Below are 20,877 nucleotides of genomic sequence, written 5' to 3'. Positions count from 1 at the left end.
CAGGAGGAATGGGCCAAAATTCACCCAACTTATTGTGGGAAGATTGTGGAAGGCTACCCGAAACGTTTGACCCAATATAAACAATCTAAAGGCAATGCTACCAAATACTAATTGAGTGTATGCAAACTTCTGACCGACTGGGTGTCACGTTCCTGACCGGTTTTCTGTTATTTTGTATGTGTTTGACGGTCAGGGCGTGAGTTTGGGTGGGTAGTCTATGTTATGTGTTTCTATGTTTGTTTAAGGGTGACCTGATATGGCTCTCAATTAGAGGCAGGTGGTTGTCATTTCCTCTGATTGAGAGTCATATTAAGGTAGGTGTTTTCACATTGTTTGTTTGTGGGTGGTTGTTTCCTGTGTCAGTGTTTGTTGCACCATACGGGACTGTATCGTGAGTTCGTTTTGTTTGTAGTCAGTACTTGTTCGTTCGTTCTTTGTTACGTGTAAGTTCGTAGTCCAGGTCTGTCTACTTCGTTTGTTGTTTTGGTGTTTGTTCAAGAGTTTTCCGTCTTTGTCTGGTTCCTTGTAATAAATAATATGTATAACTCCAACGCTGCATTTTGGTCTAATCCTTGCTACTCCTCTTCGGATGAAGAGAAAGAGGAGGCCCGTTACACTGGGAATGTGATGAAAGAAATAAAAGCTGAAATAAATCATTATCTCTACTATTATTCTGACATTTTACATTCTTATAATAAAGTTGTGATCCGAACTGACCTAAGACAGGGAATGTTTACACTGATTAAATGTCAGGAATTGTGAAAAACTGAGTTTAAATATATTTGCCTAAGGTGTATGTAAACTTCCGACTTCAACTGTAGGTAGCAGCATCTCTGTGCTAGTGATGACTATTTAACAGTCGGATGGCCTTGAGATAGAAGCTGTTTTTCAGTCTCTCGGTCCCAGCTTTGATTAGCCTGTACTGACCTCGCCTTCTGGATGAACAGGCAGTGGCTCGGGGGGTGGTTGTCATTGATTATCTTTTTGGCCTTCCTGTGACATAGGGTGCTGTAGGTGTCCTGGAGGGCAGGTCGTTTGCCCCCGGTGTTGTTGGGCTCACCCTCTGGAGAGCCCTGCGGTTGTGGCTGGTGCCGTTGCCGTACCAGGCAGTGATACAGCCCAACAGGATGCTCTCAATTGTGCATCTGTAAAATGTTGAGCCAAATTTCTTCAGCTTCCTGAGGTTGAAGTGGTGCTATTGCGCCGCCTTCACCACACTCTGTGTGTGAACCATTTCAGTTTGTCAGTGATGTGTACGCCGAGGAACTTAACATTCCACCTTCTCCATTTAGCATGTCATCATGAAGTGCTTTGAGAGACTAGTCAAGGATCATATTACCTCTACCTTACCTGACACCTTAGACCCACTTCAATTGCTTACCGCCCCAACAGATCCACAGACGATGCAACCGCCATCGCACTGCACACTGCCCTATCCCATCTGGACAACAGGAATACTTATGTAAGAATGCTGTTCATTGACTATAGCTCAGCATTCAACACCATAGTACCCTCCAAGCTCATCATTAAGCTCGACGCCCTGTGCAACTGAGTCCTGGACTTCCTGACGGGCCGCCCCCAGGTGGTGAAGGTTGGAAACAACACCTTCACTTTGCAGATCCTCAACACTGGGGCCCCACAAGGATGTGTGCTCAGTCCCCTCATGTACTTCCTGTTCACCCATGACTGTGTGGTTACGCACGCCTCCAAATCAATCATCAAGCTTGCAGATGACACAACAGTACTAGGCCTGATTACCAACAATGATGAGACAGACTACAGGGAGGTGATGAGGGTCCTAGGAGTGTGGTGCCAGCAAAATAAATAACCTCTCACACAACATCAACAAAACAAAGGAGCTGATCGTGGACTTCAGGAAACAACAGAGGGAGCACCCCCCTATCCGCATCGACGGGACCGCAGTGGAGAAGGTTGAAAGCTTCAAGTTCCTCAGTGTACACATCACTGACAAACTGAAATGGTCCACCCACACAGATAGCGTGGTGAAGAAGGCGTAACAACGCCTCTTCAACCTCAGGAGGCTGAAGAAATGTTGCTTGGCACCTAAAACCCTCACACACTTTTACAGAGGCACAATTGAGAGCATCCTGTCAGGCTGTTTCATCACCTGGTATGGCAACTGCACCACCCGCAACCGCAGGGCTCTCCAGAGGGTGGTGCGGTCAGCCAAACGCATCATCGGGGGCAAACTACCTGCCCTCCAGGACACCTACAGCACCCGAAATCACAGGAAGGTCACAAACATCAAATACCACCTGAGCCACTGCCTGTTCACCCCGCTATCATCCAGAAGGCAAGGTCAGTACAGGTGCATTAAAGCTGGGACCGAGAGACTGAAAAACAGCTTCTATCTCAAGGCCCGTCAGACTGTAAAATAGCCATCACTAGCACATTAGAGGCTGCTGCCATATACATAGACTTGAAATCACTGGCCACTTTAATAACTGGATCACTAGTTACTTTAATAATGTTTACATATTTTGCATTACTCATCTCATATGTGTATATACTGTATTCTGTCCTATTCTACTTGATCTTAGTCTGTGCCGCTCTGACATTGCTCGTCCAAATATTTATGTATTCTTAATGTCATTCCTTTTCTTTAGATTGTGTGTATTGTTAGATATTACTTGTTAGATATTACTGCACTGTTGGAGCTAAAAACACAAGCATTTCGCTACACCCACAATAACATCTGCTAAACACATGTGACAAATAAAAATGTATTTGATTAGATTTGCTGTCAATCCAGCATGACTTATGTCGCGTTTATAAACAACTGGAAACTTGGAATCGGGAAATCTCAGACTTCAGTGAGTTCAAGACAACTGGGAACTAGCTGTTGTTTATAACTGGGAACTAGCTCCGACTGGGAAAATAAGTTATGAATCCAACTCAGAATTCCAAGCCGGGAACAAGGGCCTCTTTCTAGAGCTCCGACCTGAATATCACTGACGTCACGATTCAACCTTAGTTCAACCTTAGTTTTGTTTTTTCAAGTTCCCAGTTGTCTTGAAAGCCCCATAAATCCAGAGAATGTCATAAGTTTGATGACAACATTTGCCCACAAGAAGGACCGCCGCGCCACCTTCCTGCTCAAGTGAGCACAGCACAGAAAGAGTCCAGAAATGCCTTGTATGCTGCTGCATAAATTATGTAACATGCCAGGGAGATATGTATACTGTACCTAAGAAAGTAATACTAAGTGTATGTAGTGTAGTACGCTGTTAGGAGCCCATGTGCCTCACCTTAATAATTTGGTCCCTTTTCCCCTCATAACTTAGCCTACTGTTCTGACTTGGTGGTGCACTTGTAGCCTATAGCCTGTTTTAGAGAAATGTTATCATCAGATATTCGAAGAGCTTTCATTGTCTGATTATATGCCCCTGACACTGACTTGGTGTACAGGGAGAATACTGTAAGAACGGCTCATGTTCTGAATTCTGTCACTGTACATTTCAAAAGTGCTGAACAAATAGTTATGTTGACTACGTACGTCCTAGCTCGCCCATTAATGTCTTAATCAAAATTACGGACAGCCTCTTATCCACTCGTCGTCCCCTTATGCCATAGTTTGTACAACTCAATTGTCAGTAGAAACCAGATTTGTTTAAGCAAGTCAGCCATGTTTTTTATAAGGCAGTAAATGATGCTGAATGAACGGTTTTGCTGCCAGACAACGATCCGCTGATAGCCAGGTGTAGAGGTGGTAAGGATTCATTCCATGGTGCTGAAAAGAAAACTGCTGTTGGGACAGCTATATGTAGGCCCTAACAGTTTGTGGGCACCGTTTGTCACCGTTATAGTGCAATTAATGTATTGTTTAGTGTTGTGTAGTGGCTTTGCTGGCAGGCATAAAAAAATGTTGGGGGGAGTTTGCCCCACCAAGATTTGCATGCTAATATCGCCACTGTTCACAATGTATTTCTTTGATGGCTATAGTGTTGAAATACCCTAAATAATTATTTTTCATTCCTTCTTAGTCTCCCTGTCTGGCTCCTAACCTATTTAGAGTGTTTATATGCTGTTTAATATGACATGTAGTCGATGTGCACTTCTTACACTCACCTTTTCATGTTTATTCACATACTTTCAATTCAAATCCATATGGTTTGGTTTCAATACTTCAAAAGCAAATGGTAGGTCCAGGTAGTCACAAAAGTAGATGGATGTTGGTTAAATTGTGATTTAAATGAATGGACCGAATTTAGAGCTGCAGTTCGCAGAGCGGTTTTTAGTGGAGCTGGGAGGGGTGCGCAAGCACACTCCATGAGCGATGAGCGGGATTTCCAACCTCTCAACTCCGCTCACATGGTCTGGTTGAAATGCACAGTAACTGTCACGACCGTCGTATGAATAATTGGACCAAGGCGCAGCGTGAGTAGAGTTCCACATTTTAATGATAGTGACACTTCCAAAACAACAACGATATAACGATCATGAAATACGTAGTGCACATAGGCACTCATACAAAACAACAAAAAGGACACACTAAGTATGATCCCCAATTAGAGGTAACGATATTCAGCTGCCTCTAATTGGGAACCATACACACACACCAACATAGAAATGTAATACCTAGAAAACCCCCTAGTCACGCCCTGACCTAAAACACCATAGAGAACCCCCTGAGGGCTCTCTATGGCCAGGACAGTAACACAATATACTTAACATGACCACAAGAGATCAGCAAATTGCTATTTAAGTTCCTGTTCCATGCAGTATGTTTGGGGTGTTTCCACTTAGGCCTGGGCACTACCTTTAAGGGACGTGTGGATGAGCCACACAGATCCCATTCATGCCAACTCTACTGTTGAGATCAAATTATATCACAGGAGGTTGGTGGCACCTTAATTGGGGAGGTCGGGCATGTGGTAACGACTGGAGCGGAATAGGTCGAAAGCTATCAACACCATCAAACACATGGTTTCCATGTGTTTTGATGCCATTCCATTCGCTCTGTTACAGCCATTATTATGAGCCGTCCTCCCCTCAGCAGCCTCCACTGAATTATAAGCATGAGATTTCCCATTTCCTCAGGTTAAATTGTGCAAGGCACACCTTTGCCTGAAGCTACACAATTTGAATAGATAATAACAGGTTAATGAGGAAGCCAAGGGTGTATAGAGTTATAATTCTGGATTTTAAAATAAGTGAGCCAGGGAGGGAAAGTTTGGCTACTAGAGGTATGTACTTGCTACTCTGTTACATTGAACGATGTCATCTTTCTGATCTATTCACACCTTTTTGTCCTACAGGGAGTCATCATGCAAATAACTTCACTTCAAAGTAACTTTCCAGTGTTTCCACATTTCTATGAAATATGACCTATAAATAATTACATTAAGAGTGAAATAGTTTTCTTTTCATGAAATAGTAATGAAGTTAAAAAGCAGCTTTTTGTGTTGGAAGGGTGTGGGTGCATATACAGGTCATTACAAATATTTATGCGAGTAGACCACCAGCTCATCCTCCTCAGGATGACATGAGAAAATAGTACAACTTTTTGAAACGCTTTGTTTGAGGTGAGGTTTTTAAAGTGTTTTTTTTTCTCCAATTAATGCTTTGACCACAAATACGAGTATAGGCTGAGTTGGCAACATTCTTTAGGTATGAGTAAACAGAATATGAACTTTAAAAAGGGAGATTTTCACCAGGCAATTTAACAGGGAACATTGTTGATTAACAAATACATTGACAATTTAAAAAATACATGTATATAGATGAATTAATACAATCTAAATGTACTGCGTTAAAACAGTTTCCTCTCTTGTATTTTAAAGTCCAAACTCACAAACTATGAGAGCAGACCAAGGTCAACAAGAGCCATGGATACAACTGTCAACTCTCAGGAGCTGACCGCTGTTTGGAACAGTGATTTCATAAGAGCACTTTATGGCAAGGAAGCACTATTAGCAAAATAAGATAATAATGTCTTCAATTCTTTCATATAAAAATAAGCAAACACATTGAGAAGGACTTCTTTAGGCATAAGCCTCACAAAATCAAACTGAAGCGTTTCACCTTCATATAAAACCATGTTACGCTACATACAGTATATCCAACAATGTACAATGCATACATCTTGAATAATAACATCACTGGATACTCGTATGCTTATACAGTGCATTAATCCAATATTTTGATGACAGAAACTTGACATCGTTTGTTCAGTACATTCTACTGAAAATACAGTAACATTAGATCATGTATATCTAGATAATAAAATATATCACAGGATTTTTCATAAAGCATTTCAATGGCCCTAACAATAATTCTGTTTCTTCTTCATAAGTGTGGACGACCCTAACAGTAATGGAAAGTCCATTTCAGAGCAAGGCACGCTGGTGAATCTAGTGGATATTGATCGTGATGGCGCTGCAGAGATGGATAGATGCCATCATGACCAATTCTGCTATGTGTGTTGTCTTTTTTTGTTGTTGTACATAATATTCACGCCATCATTTCCTATGACCGAAAACAGCTTCTGGATGTCAGAACAGCGATCACTAACCTCGATTCGGATGAAGATTTCTACTTCAACGAGTCGGCAGTTGTGGATGTACTGCTCTCCTCAAGAGAGGCAAACGAGTGGGCTCCCTGACAAGACGTCGCCGAGTAACTAAACCGCCTCTACCCTCCGTTCTATTGGTGAACATACGATCCCTAGAGAACAAACTGGACGAGCTCCGTTCGAGACTATCCTATCAACAGGACCTTGACCTCCCATGTTTCTCGGAGTCGTGGTTGAACAAGGATGTGAATAATATACAGTACCAGTCAAAAGCTTGGACACCTACTCATTCAAGTTCTGTCATACTTTCCAGGTTTATGCCCAAACACTTCTAATTTAAAAAATGAATCTCTCCAGAAATAAGTCTCTCACTGTTGCCGCCTGTTATAGACCCCCCAGCTCTCAGCTGTGCCCTGGACACCATATGTGAATTGATTTCCACCCATCTATCTTCAGAGTTCGTTCTGTTAGGTGACCTAAACTGGGATATGCTTAACACCCCAGCAGTCCTACAATCTAAGCTAGATACCCTCAATCTCACACAAATTATCAAGGAACCCACCAGGTACAACCCTAAATCCATAAACATGGGCACCCTCATAGATATTATCCTGACCAACTTGCCCTCCAAATACACCTCTGCTGTTTTCAATCAGGATCTCAGCGATCACTGCCTCATTGGCTGCATCCGCTATGGGTCCGCGGTCAAACGACCACCCCTCATCACTGTCAAACGCTCCCTAAAACACTTCTTCGAGCAGGCCTTTCTAATCGACCTGGCCCGGGTATCCTGGAAGGATATTGACCTCATCCCGCCAGTCGAGGATGCCTGGTCGTTCTTTAAAAGTAATTTCCTCACCATCTTAAATAAGCATGCCCCTTTCATAAAATGTAGAACTAAGAACAGATATAGCCCTTGGTTCACTCCAGACCTGACTGCCCTTGACCAGCACAAAAACATCCTGTGGCGGACTGCAATAGCATCGAATAGTCCCCACCATATGCAACTGTTCAGGGAAGTCAGGAACCAATACAGGCAGTCAGTCAGGAAAGCAAAGGCTAGCTTTTTCAAACAGAAATTTGCATCCTGTAGCTCTAACTCCAAAACGTTTTGGGACACTGTAAAGTCCATAGAGAACAAGAGCACCTCATCCCAGCTGCCAACTGCACTGAGGCTAGGTAACACGGTCACCACCGATAAATCCATGATAATCTAAAATTTCAATAAGCATTTCTCTATGGCTGGCCATGCTTTCCTCCTGGCTACCCCGACCCAGCTCCGCACCCCCCGCAGCTGCTTGCCTGAGCCTCCCCAGCTTCTCCTTCACCCAAATCCAGATAGCAGATGTTCTGAAAGAGCTGCAAAACCTGGACCCGTACAAATCAGCTGGGCTAGACAATCTGGACCCTCTCGTTCTCAAATTATCCACCGCCATTTTTGCAACTCCTATTACCAGTCTGTTCAACCTCTCTTTCATATCGTCCGAGATCCCTAAAGATTGGAAAGCTGCCGCGGTCATACCCCTCGTCAAAGGGGGTGACACTCTAGACCCAAACTTTTATAGACCTATATCCATCCTGCCCTGCCTTTCTAAAGTCTTTGAAAGCCAAGTTAATAAACAGATCACTGACCATTTTGAATCCCACCGTACCTTTTCCGCTGTGCAATCCGGTTTCCGAGCTGGTCATGGGTGCACCTCAGCCACGCTCAAGATACTAAATGATATCATAACCGCCATTAATAAAAGACTACTGTGCAGCTGTCTTCATCGACCTGGCCAAGGCTTTCAACTCTGTCAATCACCGTATTGTTATCGGCAGACTAAATAGCCTTGGTTTCTCAAATGACTGCCTCGCCTGGTTCACCAACTACTTCGCAGACAGAGTTCAGTGTGTCAAATCGGAGTGCCTGTTTTCCAGACCTCTGGCAGTCTCTATAGGGGTGCCACAGGGTTAAATTCTCGGGCCGACTCTTTCCTCTGTATATACAACGATGTCGCTCTTGCTGCGGGTGATTCCTTGATCCACCTCTACGCAGACGACACCATTCTGTATACATCTGGCCCTTCTTTGGACACTGTGTTAACTAACCTCCAAACAAGCTTCAATGCCATACAACACTCCTTCCGTGGCCTCCAACTGCTCTTAAACGCTAGCAAATCCAAATGCATGCTGTTCAACCTTTCGCTGCCCGCATCCGCCCGCCTGACTAGCATCACTACTCTGGACGGTTCTGACTTATAATATGTGGACAACTACAAATACCTAGGTGTCTGGCTAGACTGTAAACTCTCCTTCCAGACTCATATAAAACATCTCCAATCCAAAATCAAATCTAGAACCGGCTTTCTATTTCACAACAAAGCCTCCTTCACTCACGCCGCCAAACTTACCCTAGTAAAACTGACTGTCCTACCAATCCTCGACTTCGGCGATGTCATCTACAAAATAGCTTCAAATACTCTACTCAGCAAACTGGATGCAGTCTATCACAGTGCCATCCGTTTTGTTACCAAAGCCCCTTATACCACCCACCACTGCGACCTGTATGCTCTAGTCAGCTGGCCCCCGCACATATTCGTCATCAGACCCACTGGCTCCAGGTCAAGTCTATGTTAGGTAAAACTCCACCTTACCTCAGCTCACTGGTCACGATAACAACACCCACCCGTAGCACGTGCTCCAGCAGGTATATCTCACTGGTCATCCCCAAAGACAACACCTCTTCTGGTCATCCCCAAAGACAACACCTCTTCTGGTCATCCCCAAAGACAACACCTCTTCTGGTCATCCCCAAAGACAACACCTCTTCTGGTCATCCCCAAAGACAACACCTCTTCTGGTCATCCCCAAAGACAACACCTCTTCTGGTCATCCCCAAAGACAACACCCCTTCTGGTCATCCCCAAAGACAAAACCTCTTCTGGTCATCCCCAAAGACAACACCTCTTCTGGTCATCCCCAAAGACAACACCTCTTCTGGTCATCCCCAAAGACAACACCTCTTCTGGTCATCCCCAAAGACAACACCTCTTCTGGTCATCCCCAAAGACAACACCTCTTCTGGTCATCCCCAAAGACAACACCTCTTCTGGTCATCCCCAAAGACAACACCTCTTCTGGTCATCCCCAAAGACAACACCTCTTCTGGTCATCCCCAAAGACAACACCTCTTCTGGTCATCCCCAAAGACAACACCTCTTCTGGTCATCCCCAAAGACAACACCTCTTTTGACCACACCTCTTTCTTTCCTTCCAATTCTATGCTGCCAGTGACTGGAACGAATTGCAAAACAATCGCTGGAGACTTACATTTCCCTCACTAACTTAAAACATCAGCTATCTGAGCAGCTAACCGATCGCTGCAGCTACACATAGTCCATCTGTAAATAGCCCACCCAATCTACCTACCTCATCCCCATATTGTTTTTATTTACTTTTATGCTGTTTTGCACACCAGTATCACTACTTGCACATCCTCATCTGCTCATCTATCACTCCAGTGTTAATCTGCTAAATTGTAATTACTTTGCTACTATGGCCTATTTATTGCCTTACCTCCTCACGCCATTTGCACACACTGCATATAGACTTTTTTTTCTATTGTGTTATTGACTGTACGCTTGTTTATTCCATGTGTAACTCTGTGTTGTTGTTTGTGTCGCACTGCTTTACTTTATCTTGGCCAGGTCGCAGTTGTAAATGAGACTAGCTTACCTGGTTAAATAAAGGTGAAATAAAAAATAAATTTAAAAAAGGTTTTCTTCATTTTTACTATTTTCTACATTGTGGAATAATAGTGAAGACATCAAAACTATGAAATAACACGTAGTTACCAAAAAAAGTGTTAAACAAATATATTTTATATTTGAGATTCTTCAAAGTAGACACCTTTTGCCTTTGCACACTCTTGGCATTCTCTCAACCAGCTTCATGAGGTAGTCACCTGAAATACTTGAAGGAGTTCCCACATATGCTGAGCACTTGTTTGCTGTTTTTCCTTCACTCTGCGGTCCGACACATCCCAAACCATCTCAATTGGGTTGACGTTGGGGAATGTGGAGGCCAGGTCATCTGATTCAGCACTCCATCACTCCATCACTCTCCTTCTTGGTAAAATAGCCCTTAGACAGCCTGGAGGTGTGTTTTGGGTCGTTGTCCTGTTGACAAACACATGATAGTCCCACTAAGCGCAATCCAGATAGGATGGTGTATCACTGCAGAATGCTGTGGTAGCTATGCTGCTTAAGTGTACCTTGAATTCTAAATAAATCATAGATGGTGTCACCAGCATAGCACCCCCACACCATCACACTTCCTCCATGCTTCACGGTGGGAACCACACATGCGGAGATCATCCATTCACCTACTCTGCATCACACAAAGACACAGCGGTTGGAACCAAAAATCAAAAATTTGGACTTATCAGACCAAAGGACAGATTTCCACTAGTCTAATGTCCATTGCTTGCGTTTCTTGGATTATCTTCGCATGTGGTTTCCACCGTGAAGCACAGAGGAGGAAATGTGATGTGTGGTGGTGCTTTGCTGGTGACACTGTCTGCCTTGAATTCTAAATAAATTGCACACTTTACCAGCATGGCGATCACATCATTCTGCAGCGACACGCCAGTCCCACTAAGTGCAAACCATTTGTTTTTCAACAGGACAATGACCCAAAACAGACCTCCAGGCTGTGTAAGGAACAACACCGTTGTGCCCTCCACGCTCGTCACTAAGCTCAGGACCCTGGGACTGAACACCTCCCTGTGCAACTGGATCCTGGATTTCCTGATGGGCTGCTCGCAGGTGGTGAGGATAAGCAACAACACATCCGACACGGTGACCGTCAACACGGGCCCCTCGAGTGCGTGCTTAGTCCCCTCTTGTACTCCCTGTTCACCCACGACTGCGTGGCGGTGCATGACTCCAACACCATCATTAAGTTTGTTGATGACATGACGGTGGTTGGCCTGATCACCGGCCATGATGAGACAGCCTATATGGAAGTCAGTGACCTGGCAGTGTGGTGCCAGGACAACAACCTTCGACGTCAATGTCAGCAAGACAAAGAATCAGATCGTGGACTACAGGAAAAGGAGGGCCGAGCACGCCCCCATCCACATCGACAGGGCTGCAGTGGACGGAGCCTAGAGCTTCAAGTTTCTGTGTCCACATCACTAAGGAATTATTATGGTCCACACACACCAACACAGTCCTGAAGAAAGCACGACAATGCCTCTTCCCCTTCAATGGCTGAAAAGATTTGGCATGGGCCCTCAGATCCTCAAAAAGTTATACAGCGGCACCATTGAGAGCATCTTGATTGGCTGCATCACCACTTGGTTTGCCAACTGTTTGGAATTTGACCGGTGGTGCGTATGGCCCAGTACATCACTGGGGCCGAGCTTACCAGGCGGTGTCAGAGAAAGGCCAGCCAGCCTCCCAAATAATTGAATGTTTGTTCTGATACCACAGCAAGTGGTACCGTGGCACCAAGTCTGGGACCAACAGGACTCTGAACAACTTCTACCCCCAAGCCATAAGGGTAACTATTTAACTATGTGCATTGACTCTTTTTATTCATCACTTACGCTACTGCTGTTTATTATCTATCCTGTTGCCTAGTCACTTTATCCCTACCTACTGTATCTACCTCAATTACCTCGTACCCCAGCACATTGACTCGGTACCCCGTGTATATAGCCAGGTTATCGTTACTCATTGTGTATTTATTCCTCAAATTATTATTTTTCTTTTTATCCTTTTTCTCTCTCTGCGTTGTTGGGAAGGGCCCGTCAGAAAGCATTTCACTGTTAAGTCTACACCTGTTGTTTACGAAGCATGTGACAAATAAACTTGATTGATTTGAAAAATATGACGTGAGTATTAAAAACATTAACACTGGTAAAACAATTTAGTGTACAACTTCATCCAAAGATCAGGGTATTTCCTTAATTACATGTCAGCATGAAAAAAAAAAAATATTATACTCAAATCATGGTAAAACTGAATAAAAGGCTTCCCATTTTCTTTTAGGCGACTTGAATGAAACACCAGATAAGTGGACAGGAGAGAGCAGTGGAAGGCTCCCTCTCATTGGTCCTGGACAACGATGTCAGCAACCCCGTGCACCTGTGTCAGCTGTTTACAGTCCAGAGCTGCTACCAGCTTCCTGTGTCCAGCCTGGGTGGGTATGAAGTGTTCTGTCCGAGTCACCGTAGAGTGGCTCCCAACATCACTTGAGAGAGGAGAGAGACAAGAGTTATTACTTAAAGCAGGGATGAGCAACTGATGGAGCCCCACAAAAAATCTGAACTCATCATGAGGGGCCGCAGTGGCTCAAGTGTCTGGGTAACAACACCCATACCCACACATGAAGTCAGCGCTCTAAGTGAAACATTTTAGTGGCTCGCCCTCTCGACAGCGGAGAGAGAAACATTTAGAGTTCATTTCCTGCAATTCTACACATTGTCATGGAGCGTAGAGAAAATGTTGCAGTTTTAAAGTTTGTTGCAATTCTACACATTTTGCCATGAGGCGGATAGAAGATTTAGCAATTTTATAACTAATGTTATGCAATTCTAGTCATTTTGCCTTGGGACGGAGAGAAACATGTGCCGTTTTAAAGCTAATTTCCTGCAATTCTACACATTCTGCCATAGGATAGAGAGAAATGTTTTCAGTTTTTAATATATCTGAGTGAGAGTGACTAACAAAATCAATGGGGGGCCCCCAGTTGTAGTAATCTTATAGTTACCATGATTACTACAAGTTTAGATAGCTGGCGTGACAGAAAATACGTATTTACCTCATTTGTTGGATATATAACAATTATTTACTTAACAAACGGTCAGGTATTTCTGTCCTACCAATGCTGTGTTAAAGAGATGGTTTCCACTCTAGCTTCCTGCAGTTAGTCTGGACGTATGGTCAAGCAAATGGGTTTTGCTAGAGATAGCTTGAGCTGACAATGACTTGGTGATTAAAAACCTAAAAACGGGCTAATTGAGTGACTGTCAGTGACTGACATAACAAGAAACAAACTGCTGATGGACAAACACAAAATTGATTCTAACTCTCAACAGGAAGTTGAGTTCCCAAATATATATTTTTTTAATTATTGAGGGAGGGAAATTGATCTATGTGCATGCGGCTCGTGTGCCGCCCTTTGCCCATCCCTAAGAGTAACTGGGAAAGGGACGGAGAGAAACAGAGGAGTTGATATACATACGGAGAGAGATCGAAAGGAATATCATCACTGTAATTGACAGTTATAAAGTGAAAGAGAGAGGAGAGAGCAGGGTAATAAATAGCAAGCTAATAGAGGTGGTTAGTGTCTTACCCCACAACCACCTCTTTGAGCTCCTGCAGGCCCAGTCCCTCCACCCTGAGCACCACGCCCCTCAGTGTACGTGGCAGAGGGTTGGTGAACGTGATCTTGGCTGTCATCTTCTTACCTACCACCGCCTCCCCTACAGCCTGAGGAAACAAACACAATCATTATTTTCAGCGCTGCTGTTTATCTGTGTAGTGACATCTGTATGCAGTCTGTGCCATGGTCCTGAGTCAAGACATCAGTACTTAATTTCTGTGGCATTACATTTGTTTTGGGATACTATACTGAACAAAAATATAAAAGCAACATGGAAATGGAAAGTGTTGGTTCCATAATTTCATGAGCTGAAATAAAAGATCCAAGAAATGTTCCATATGCACAAAAAGCTTATTTCTCTCAATTGTTGTATTTGGCAGTACGTCCAACCGGCCTCGACTGCAGGCCACGCGTAACCACGCCAGCCCAGGACCTCCACATCCGGCTTCTTCACCTGTGGGATCATCTGAGACAAGCCATCCAGACAGCTGATGAAACTGAGGAGTATTTCTGTCTGTAATAAAGACCTTTTGTGGGGAAAAACTCTCATTCTGATTAGCTGGCCTTGCCCCCCAGTGGGTGGGCCAGTTTACCAAGCGCCCCTGCCCAGTCTAATGAATTTATTTCAATTGACTGATTTCCTTATATGAACTTGAACTCTGTAAAATCGTTGAAATTGTTGCATGTTGCATTTTATATTTTTGTTCAGTATATGTTAATAGAGACTGAGGGAAAAAATTATTCTGATAGAAATTAACATAACCAGCATATTGTATACCATTGATTTAAAAAAAAAAAAAGGTCTACACGGTTTGAAATTTAATTTTAAACAGCTTTATTGACCATCGAATTTACAAAAGATGGAAAAGGTATATCCTGAATCCCAGTAACAGATTGTGTTAATGCTAAACTGTGTCTTACCTCGATGTTGAGGTCGGGTGTGCGTAGCCTGAAGCTGGTCTGAGTGGCCAGGACCTGTTGGGTCTCACTGACCCGTCCAGACAGAGTCAGCATTAGAGCAGCCTGGTCCACCAGCTGGTCCTGGTAGCTATGGTAGGGCAGGACCCACTCCATGGTTTTCACTGAGGAGGAACAGAGAGAGATTACTACACATTCTACAGGGACCATTTGAGAGGATGGAGGATGCACGTTGGAGACTATTTTTGATATTACGGTGACTGAGCTGAAATGGTGGCAGTGGGGCTAGCTGCTGGCTTCTGTTTGCTTGAGATTAAAGTTGCCCTTAACTCCAGATCAAGGATCAGATTACCCTACCCCAATCCTAACCTTAACCATTAGGAGTATGACAAATATCTGACCCTGTAGCAGGGGTTAAGAACACCCTCCACCTCCAGCCACTCCCTTTGCTTACTAACCTTCATTGGGCTTGAGCACCACAGGAATCTTGTCCTTCTTGACGGTGCCCTTCAGCACCCCGGTGTAGTACATGACTGCCACCTGGATGTGTAGCGTGGTCTTGCGGGTCTGGGAGCTCAAATTGGTCATCACGATGGTCAGCTGGGCGTCAGCCCCCATACGAGGTCCCTCTCCCTCCATCTTCACCTCCAAGCTCACGTCCTCCGCCATGGATGTAGAGTACACATCAGGCTTGGTGCCATAACGACTGGCCGTCTCCACGGCGATACGTTCCTCTTCTGATCCTGGTGGGGGGAGAGTGGTGAGAGAGGGAAGGGGGTGAGGAGAGAGTATTCTGCTGGAAACTTTGGTGTGTAAATATCTATCCCCGATGTCTGCACAATTAATACATGTTACACAATTAATACACAATTAATACATGTATGTTTAATAGTATGTTTCCTCAGAGCCTCAGATGTGAACTCTGATATTACTGTCTTTGTACAGGTAACCATCCGAACCTTAGTGTTTTTATGTGTGTGTATGGTTGCCAAGCTACCCTCTGACAGTGTGTTGAAGTGTATGATGACATGACTGTACCTTCGGTGTGTTTGTACAGGTGTGTGATGTCATCGCGTTTGTCAGAGCCCACAGCCTTGGTGCTGATGCAGTGGCCCACGGCCTTCTTTTCACATTGGATCTGAGTGAAGATACCATCCAGGTTCCTCTGCCAGTAGATCTTATCACTGTTCACCTGACCAGACACACACAGAGACAGACAGGAGAAGTAGGGAAAGTGTGCAATCTTTGATCAAACCTAGGTAGTTATCCAAGGTCAGTATTGCCATTTCCTTTCTATTTTGAGATTTGGGATGGTTAAGCTGAAAAACTGATCCTAGATCTTCGACCATCTCCTTCCCATAGTGCTCACCTCAGCAAAGATGAATGGTGTGTCGTATTTGAGGTAGACCTGGCCGGTGCGGATGGCGGTGACAGAAGCAGGGCCACAGCGGAAGGTCCCCTGGCTGGTCTCCTGCGGGGTGGCGTCTAATGCCTGCCAGCCGCCGTTACCAGGAGGAAGGTCTGGCCTGGCCATCCAACAGTCGTTCCATACATGGAAATTCCTACAGAGAGGAGGAGGGGTTGAGATTACATAGTTAGAACCAGGAGTTTGACCATAGACATCTATTTATAGAAATAGAGCCTGGTGTTTTTCTTGATCCAGTCACATGGTCAGGAAAATGGCCTGGGCCTTTTTATAGAGTATGATTTGTGTGGCAAGGCAATGGGTATTTAAAGTGGCACACTTTAAACTTGTGGCAGATTAGATGCATTTGATGTGACCAGGAAAACCGGGCCCTACTTAAAGTGGATGATAACTCACCAAACAGAGTCAGCGTTGAGTTCGTTGAGCGGCTCCATATTCTCATCAAAATACATGTCTGTGGTGAGTGAGACGTCTGTGTCGTGGGCCGACTGGAAGTTTGTCACACTACGGCACGGTATACCCAAGCACCTGAGCACTGAGAGATGGAGAGAAAAGGAAAAGGAGGGGGAGGGAGAGCGAGGAGCAGAAATGAGGCAAGGCATGAACAACATTGACACAGATATGAAAAGCAAGCAAAAGATCGTACAGAGAGCAGGGATGTAAAGTACATATATTAACCCTTGTGCAGTCTTAACATTCTGTGTACTCCCCTTGTCCTAAGAGTCAAAAATGACCCGCCTTCACTAAACCCCTACAATAAAAGCAGCTTAATTGAATTTTAAACCCCAAGTCTATTTTGCATAAAGAAGCAACATGTCATTCATCACAAACTTTGTGAATATCTGGGTTTTCCCTCTGCACAATACAGAAAGACTGCATTTAATCAGTGGACACCACTCATTTTTATTACAACATGTGCCATAATTGTTTTCTCTACTAAAGTAGAGGTTTATTATTATTATTATTGATAAAGGTACTGCAGAGGTGTAAACACATTTTTTTTAGCTAGAGATAGCACTTGTATAGCCTAAGAAAGTTGCAGAAATGTGTAGAAAGTAGTTTTGAATGCATTTTATTGAAGGGAAACAATAACAGTCTTGAACGTTTTTGGCAACATAGTGATATATTCTTATATACTGTACAATGAGGAATTCAACTACAAAATACTAGTCTTCTCCCATTTTTTAACCATTGCCCCCCCCCCCACAAGGTGTATAAACAACAACAATATATAAGAATAAAATAAGATACTCTAATTAGCACATGTAGGATAGTATGCAAGCGTATGTGCATGGACTTTGCAGATGTATTTCTCACATGTACATCACATAGTATTTGTTTTTACAGTACTTCTTTGGGGGGCAGAATTGGCATCTCCTCCTCTTGCCTGCCCCAACTGCAGCCTCAGGTGGATCAGGACAATATTTAGCCCCCTGAACAGCTTTCACAAGCACTGCAGAGGCTGCTGTGAGGGGGAGGCGCTCCCTTCTTTGAATGTGTGGGGTTATATGTGCCTTTCCCAGCTGCTCCAGGAACACCCTCCTCTTGTTCCGCTCATCAGGCATCCAGGTAGGGTTGATTTTGTTCCATATCATGAAGGCATTGCATGAGGACACATCAATGATGTTATGGACAACCTGTCAGGTTTTGGCCAGGACTGTTCAGGTTTTGGTCACTAGATGTTCCCATTGCACCTTTTTTGTACCTTTTGTTTTTCCTTGCTCTAATTATTGTTTGCACCTGTGTGTCGTTCCCTTGTTAGTATTTAAACCCTGTGTGTTCCTCAGTTCCTTGCTCAGTGTTTGTATGTTAGCACCCAGCCCCAGCCTTGTTCTGAACATATGATTCTCTTATTGGATTTTCCAGAGGTTCTCTGGTTTAGTTCTTGTGTATTTTTGAGTAGTCTTTTGAAGGTTTGTTTTTCCCTGCTGTTTTTACCACTTTGGAGTTTCTTTGTATTTTGGAGGATATCCATTTTGTGCTTCTTGGCTTTATGTTTGGACATTGTGGATTTAGATTCTTTGCCTGAAGATTTTGTTCTTTAATTAAACCACCATCTCTAGTACTGCTGTGTCTGCCTCATCTTCTGGGTTCTGACGATTATTAGTGACTGTTTCTCGCACCGGGTCCTGACACAACCTGGACAAGATCATGTTATGGAACATGACCAGGGGCCAGCGGGCAGTCATCCTCCTGCAGCTGTAAGTTCCAATCACCTTGTCCAGGTTGTCCACGCCTCCTTTGTTGTGGTTGTAGTCCAGGATGGCTGGCTTTCTGTCCTCACGATCACTGATCTCAGCCGTTTTGTGCAGTGTGCTTAGGAGGACCACATTCTTGTTCGTCTTTGGGAGGTAAGAAACTAGATTGGTGGTTGGGGTGAAGGCAAACTTTGATAAAGGCCTCGCTCCCCCTTGTTGCGAGGAGTGCAGGGGGGAGCTCAGGCTTGTTCTTTCTAACTGTGCCTACCATGGTGATCTTCCTCTTCAGGAGCTGCTGGCTGAGTTCAATCAGTAGCACACATAATCTAAATTTCTCATTGTGTCTTTGTGTTTTTGTGGTGTGTAAATTATTTTATAACTGCCGGGTCAAAAAGGATCCTAAGACAATCTTTGTACCCTGGTGGTGTACAGCTTTCATGGAAATATGAACAAAGGCGATGTTTCACTTTTTCTAATGTTGTTAAAAAAACATAATTTAGGGGGTTTTCTCCGCTGTTAAACATTTTTTACCCTTAAGACAACATAAGGGTTAAGTAAAATACTTTAAAGTACTACTTAAGTAGATTTTTGGGTATCTGTACTTTACTTAATTTTTTTTTGCCAACTTTTACTTTTATTTCACTACATTGCTAAAGAAAATAATGTACTTTTTACTCTACACATTTTCCCTGACACCCAAAAGTATTCGTTACATTTTGAATGCTTAGCAGGACAGGAAAATTGTCAAATTCCTGCACTTATCAAGAGAACATACTAAACACAAATGCTTCATTTGTAAATATCTCTGAGTGTTGGAGCGTGCCCCTGGCTCTCCGTAAATAAATTTTAAAAAGAAAATGGTGCTGTCTGGTTTGCTTAACATAAAGAATTTGAAACTATTTATTCTTTTACTTTTGATACTTAATAAAAAATGAGCAATTACATTTACATTTGATACTTAAGTATATTTAAAACCAAATACTCAAGTATTATTTTACTGGGTGACTTTCACTTTTACTTGAGTCATTTTCTATTAAGGTATCTTTACTTTTACTCAAGTATGACAATTTGGTACTTTTTCCACCACTGCCAGAGAGTCAGCAGCAAATGTGCCTAAAAAAGTGTTAGGAATGAAAGGAATGTTGTTGGGGGTATTTTGGGTAGATATCAGTTGTGGGATCCTATCAGAGGCACTGCTATGTGCTGCTCTGGGGTCAGCTACCGAGTGAGGGCCACCCTGGCCTGCACTCAGTATGAAGGGTGTTCTGTTACAAAGAGAAACTAATTAGAAAAGCATGACAGACTAGACACATAACAGGATGTGATGGATAATGATATTGTTACTGTGTCTACCTCATTTCTACCAGCATGTCACATGTGCAACCAGAGGAAAAAGGTTGTAGACCACCTTTACTCCACACAAAAAGATGTGTACAAAGCTCTCCTTCGCCCTCCATTTGGCAAATCTGACCATAATTATAGCCTCCTGATTCCTGCTTACAAGCAAAAACTAAAGCAGGAAGTACCAGTGACTCGCTCAATACAGAAGTGGTCAGATGACAGAGATGCTAAGCTACAGGACTGTTTTGCTAGCACAGACTGGAATATGTTCCGGGATTCATCTGATGGCATTGAGGAGTATAACACATCAGTCACCGGCTTCATCAATAAGTGCATCGATGACGTTGTTCACACATTGACCGTACGTACATATCCCAACCAGAAGCCATGGATTACAGGCAACATCATCAATGAGCTAAAGGCTAGAGCTGCTGGATTAATCCAGATGCTTATAAGAAATCCCGATATTCCCTCAGACGAACCATCAAACAGGCAAAGCGTCAGTACAGGACAAAGATTGAATCTTACTAGACCAGCTCTGACACTCGTCGGGTGTGGCAAGGCTTGCAAACTATAACAGATTACAAAGGGAAACCCAGCCACAAGGTTCCCAGTGAAGCAAGCCTACCAGATGACCTAAATGCCTTTTATGCTCGTTTCGAGGCAAGCAACACTGAAGCATGCATGAGAGCACCAGCTGTTCTGGACGACTGTGTGATCACGCTCTCCGTAGGGACCAGACGGGTTACCAGGATGTATACTCAAAGCATGTGCGGACCAAATGGACAGTGTCTTCACTGACATTTTCAACCTTTCCCTGACCTTTCCCTGTCTGTAATACCTACATGTTTCAAGCAGACCACCATAGTCCCTGTGCCCAATAACTCCAAGGTAACCCGCTTAAATGACTACCTCCCCGTAGCACTCACGTCTGTAGCAATGAAGTGCTTTGAAAGGATGATCATGGCTCCCATCAACACCATCATCCCGCAAACCCTAGACTCACTCCAATTCGCATAACGCCCCAACAGATCCACAGATGACGCAATCTCAATTGCACTTCACACTACCCTTTCCCATCTGGA

At 43.7% G+C, this 20,877-nt stretch overlaps 1 protein-coding gene across 2 annotated transcripts in view; it reads right to left on the bottom strand.

Annotated features, from left to right (window-relative positions):
• Positions 1–4,403: 4,403 nt before the first annotated feature.
• LOC129824271 (protein-glutamine gamma-glutamyltransferase K-like) overlaps positions 4,404–20,877 on the bottom strand; it is a 50,666-nt gene continuing 34,192 nt past the window's right edge. The window contains exons 8-15 of one of the 2 annotated variants that reach the window (XR_008754730.1): positions 16,650–16,788; positions 16,197–16,389; positions 15,866–16,019; positions 15,286–15,570; positions 14,831–14,991; positions 13,880–14,016; positions 9,482–12,775; positions 4,404–9,397 (exon numbers count right to left, since the gene is read on the bottom strand). Coding sequence is in view for 1 of the 2 variants with exons in the window: in XM_055883798.1 (XP_055739773.1) it covers positions 12,631–12,775; positions 13,880–14,016; positions 14,831–14,991; positions 15,286–15,570; positions 15,866–16,019; positions 16,197–16,389; positions 16,650–16,788 (1,214 nt within the window). In the remaining variant the exon portion in view is untranslated. Of the gene's footprint in view, positions 12,776–13,879; positions 14,017–14,830; positions 14,992–15,285; positions 15,571–15,865; positions 16,020–16,196; positions 16,390–16,649; positions 16,789–20,877 lie in introns of both variants that reach the window. The other variant, XM_055883798.1, reaches the window with a different exon arrangement.

Source organism: Salvelinus fontinalis, chromosome 26 (genome assembly GCF_029448725.1).
Source record: "Salvelinus fontinalis isolate EN_2023a chromosome 26, ASM2944872v1, whole genome shotgun sequence".
Taxonomy (NCBI): domain Eukaryota; kingdom Metazoa; phylum Chordata; class Actinopteri; order Salmoniformes; family Salmonidae; genus Salvelinus; species Salvelinus fontinalis.
The sequence above is the reverse complement of the archived record's forward strand: the minus strand, read 5'-3'. Positions and strand labels throughout refer to the sequence as shown.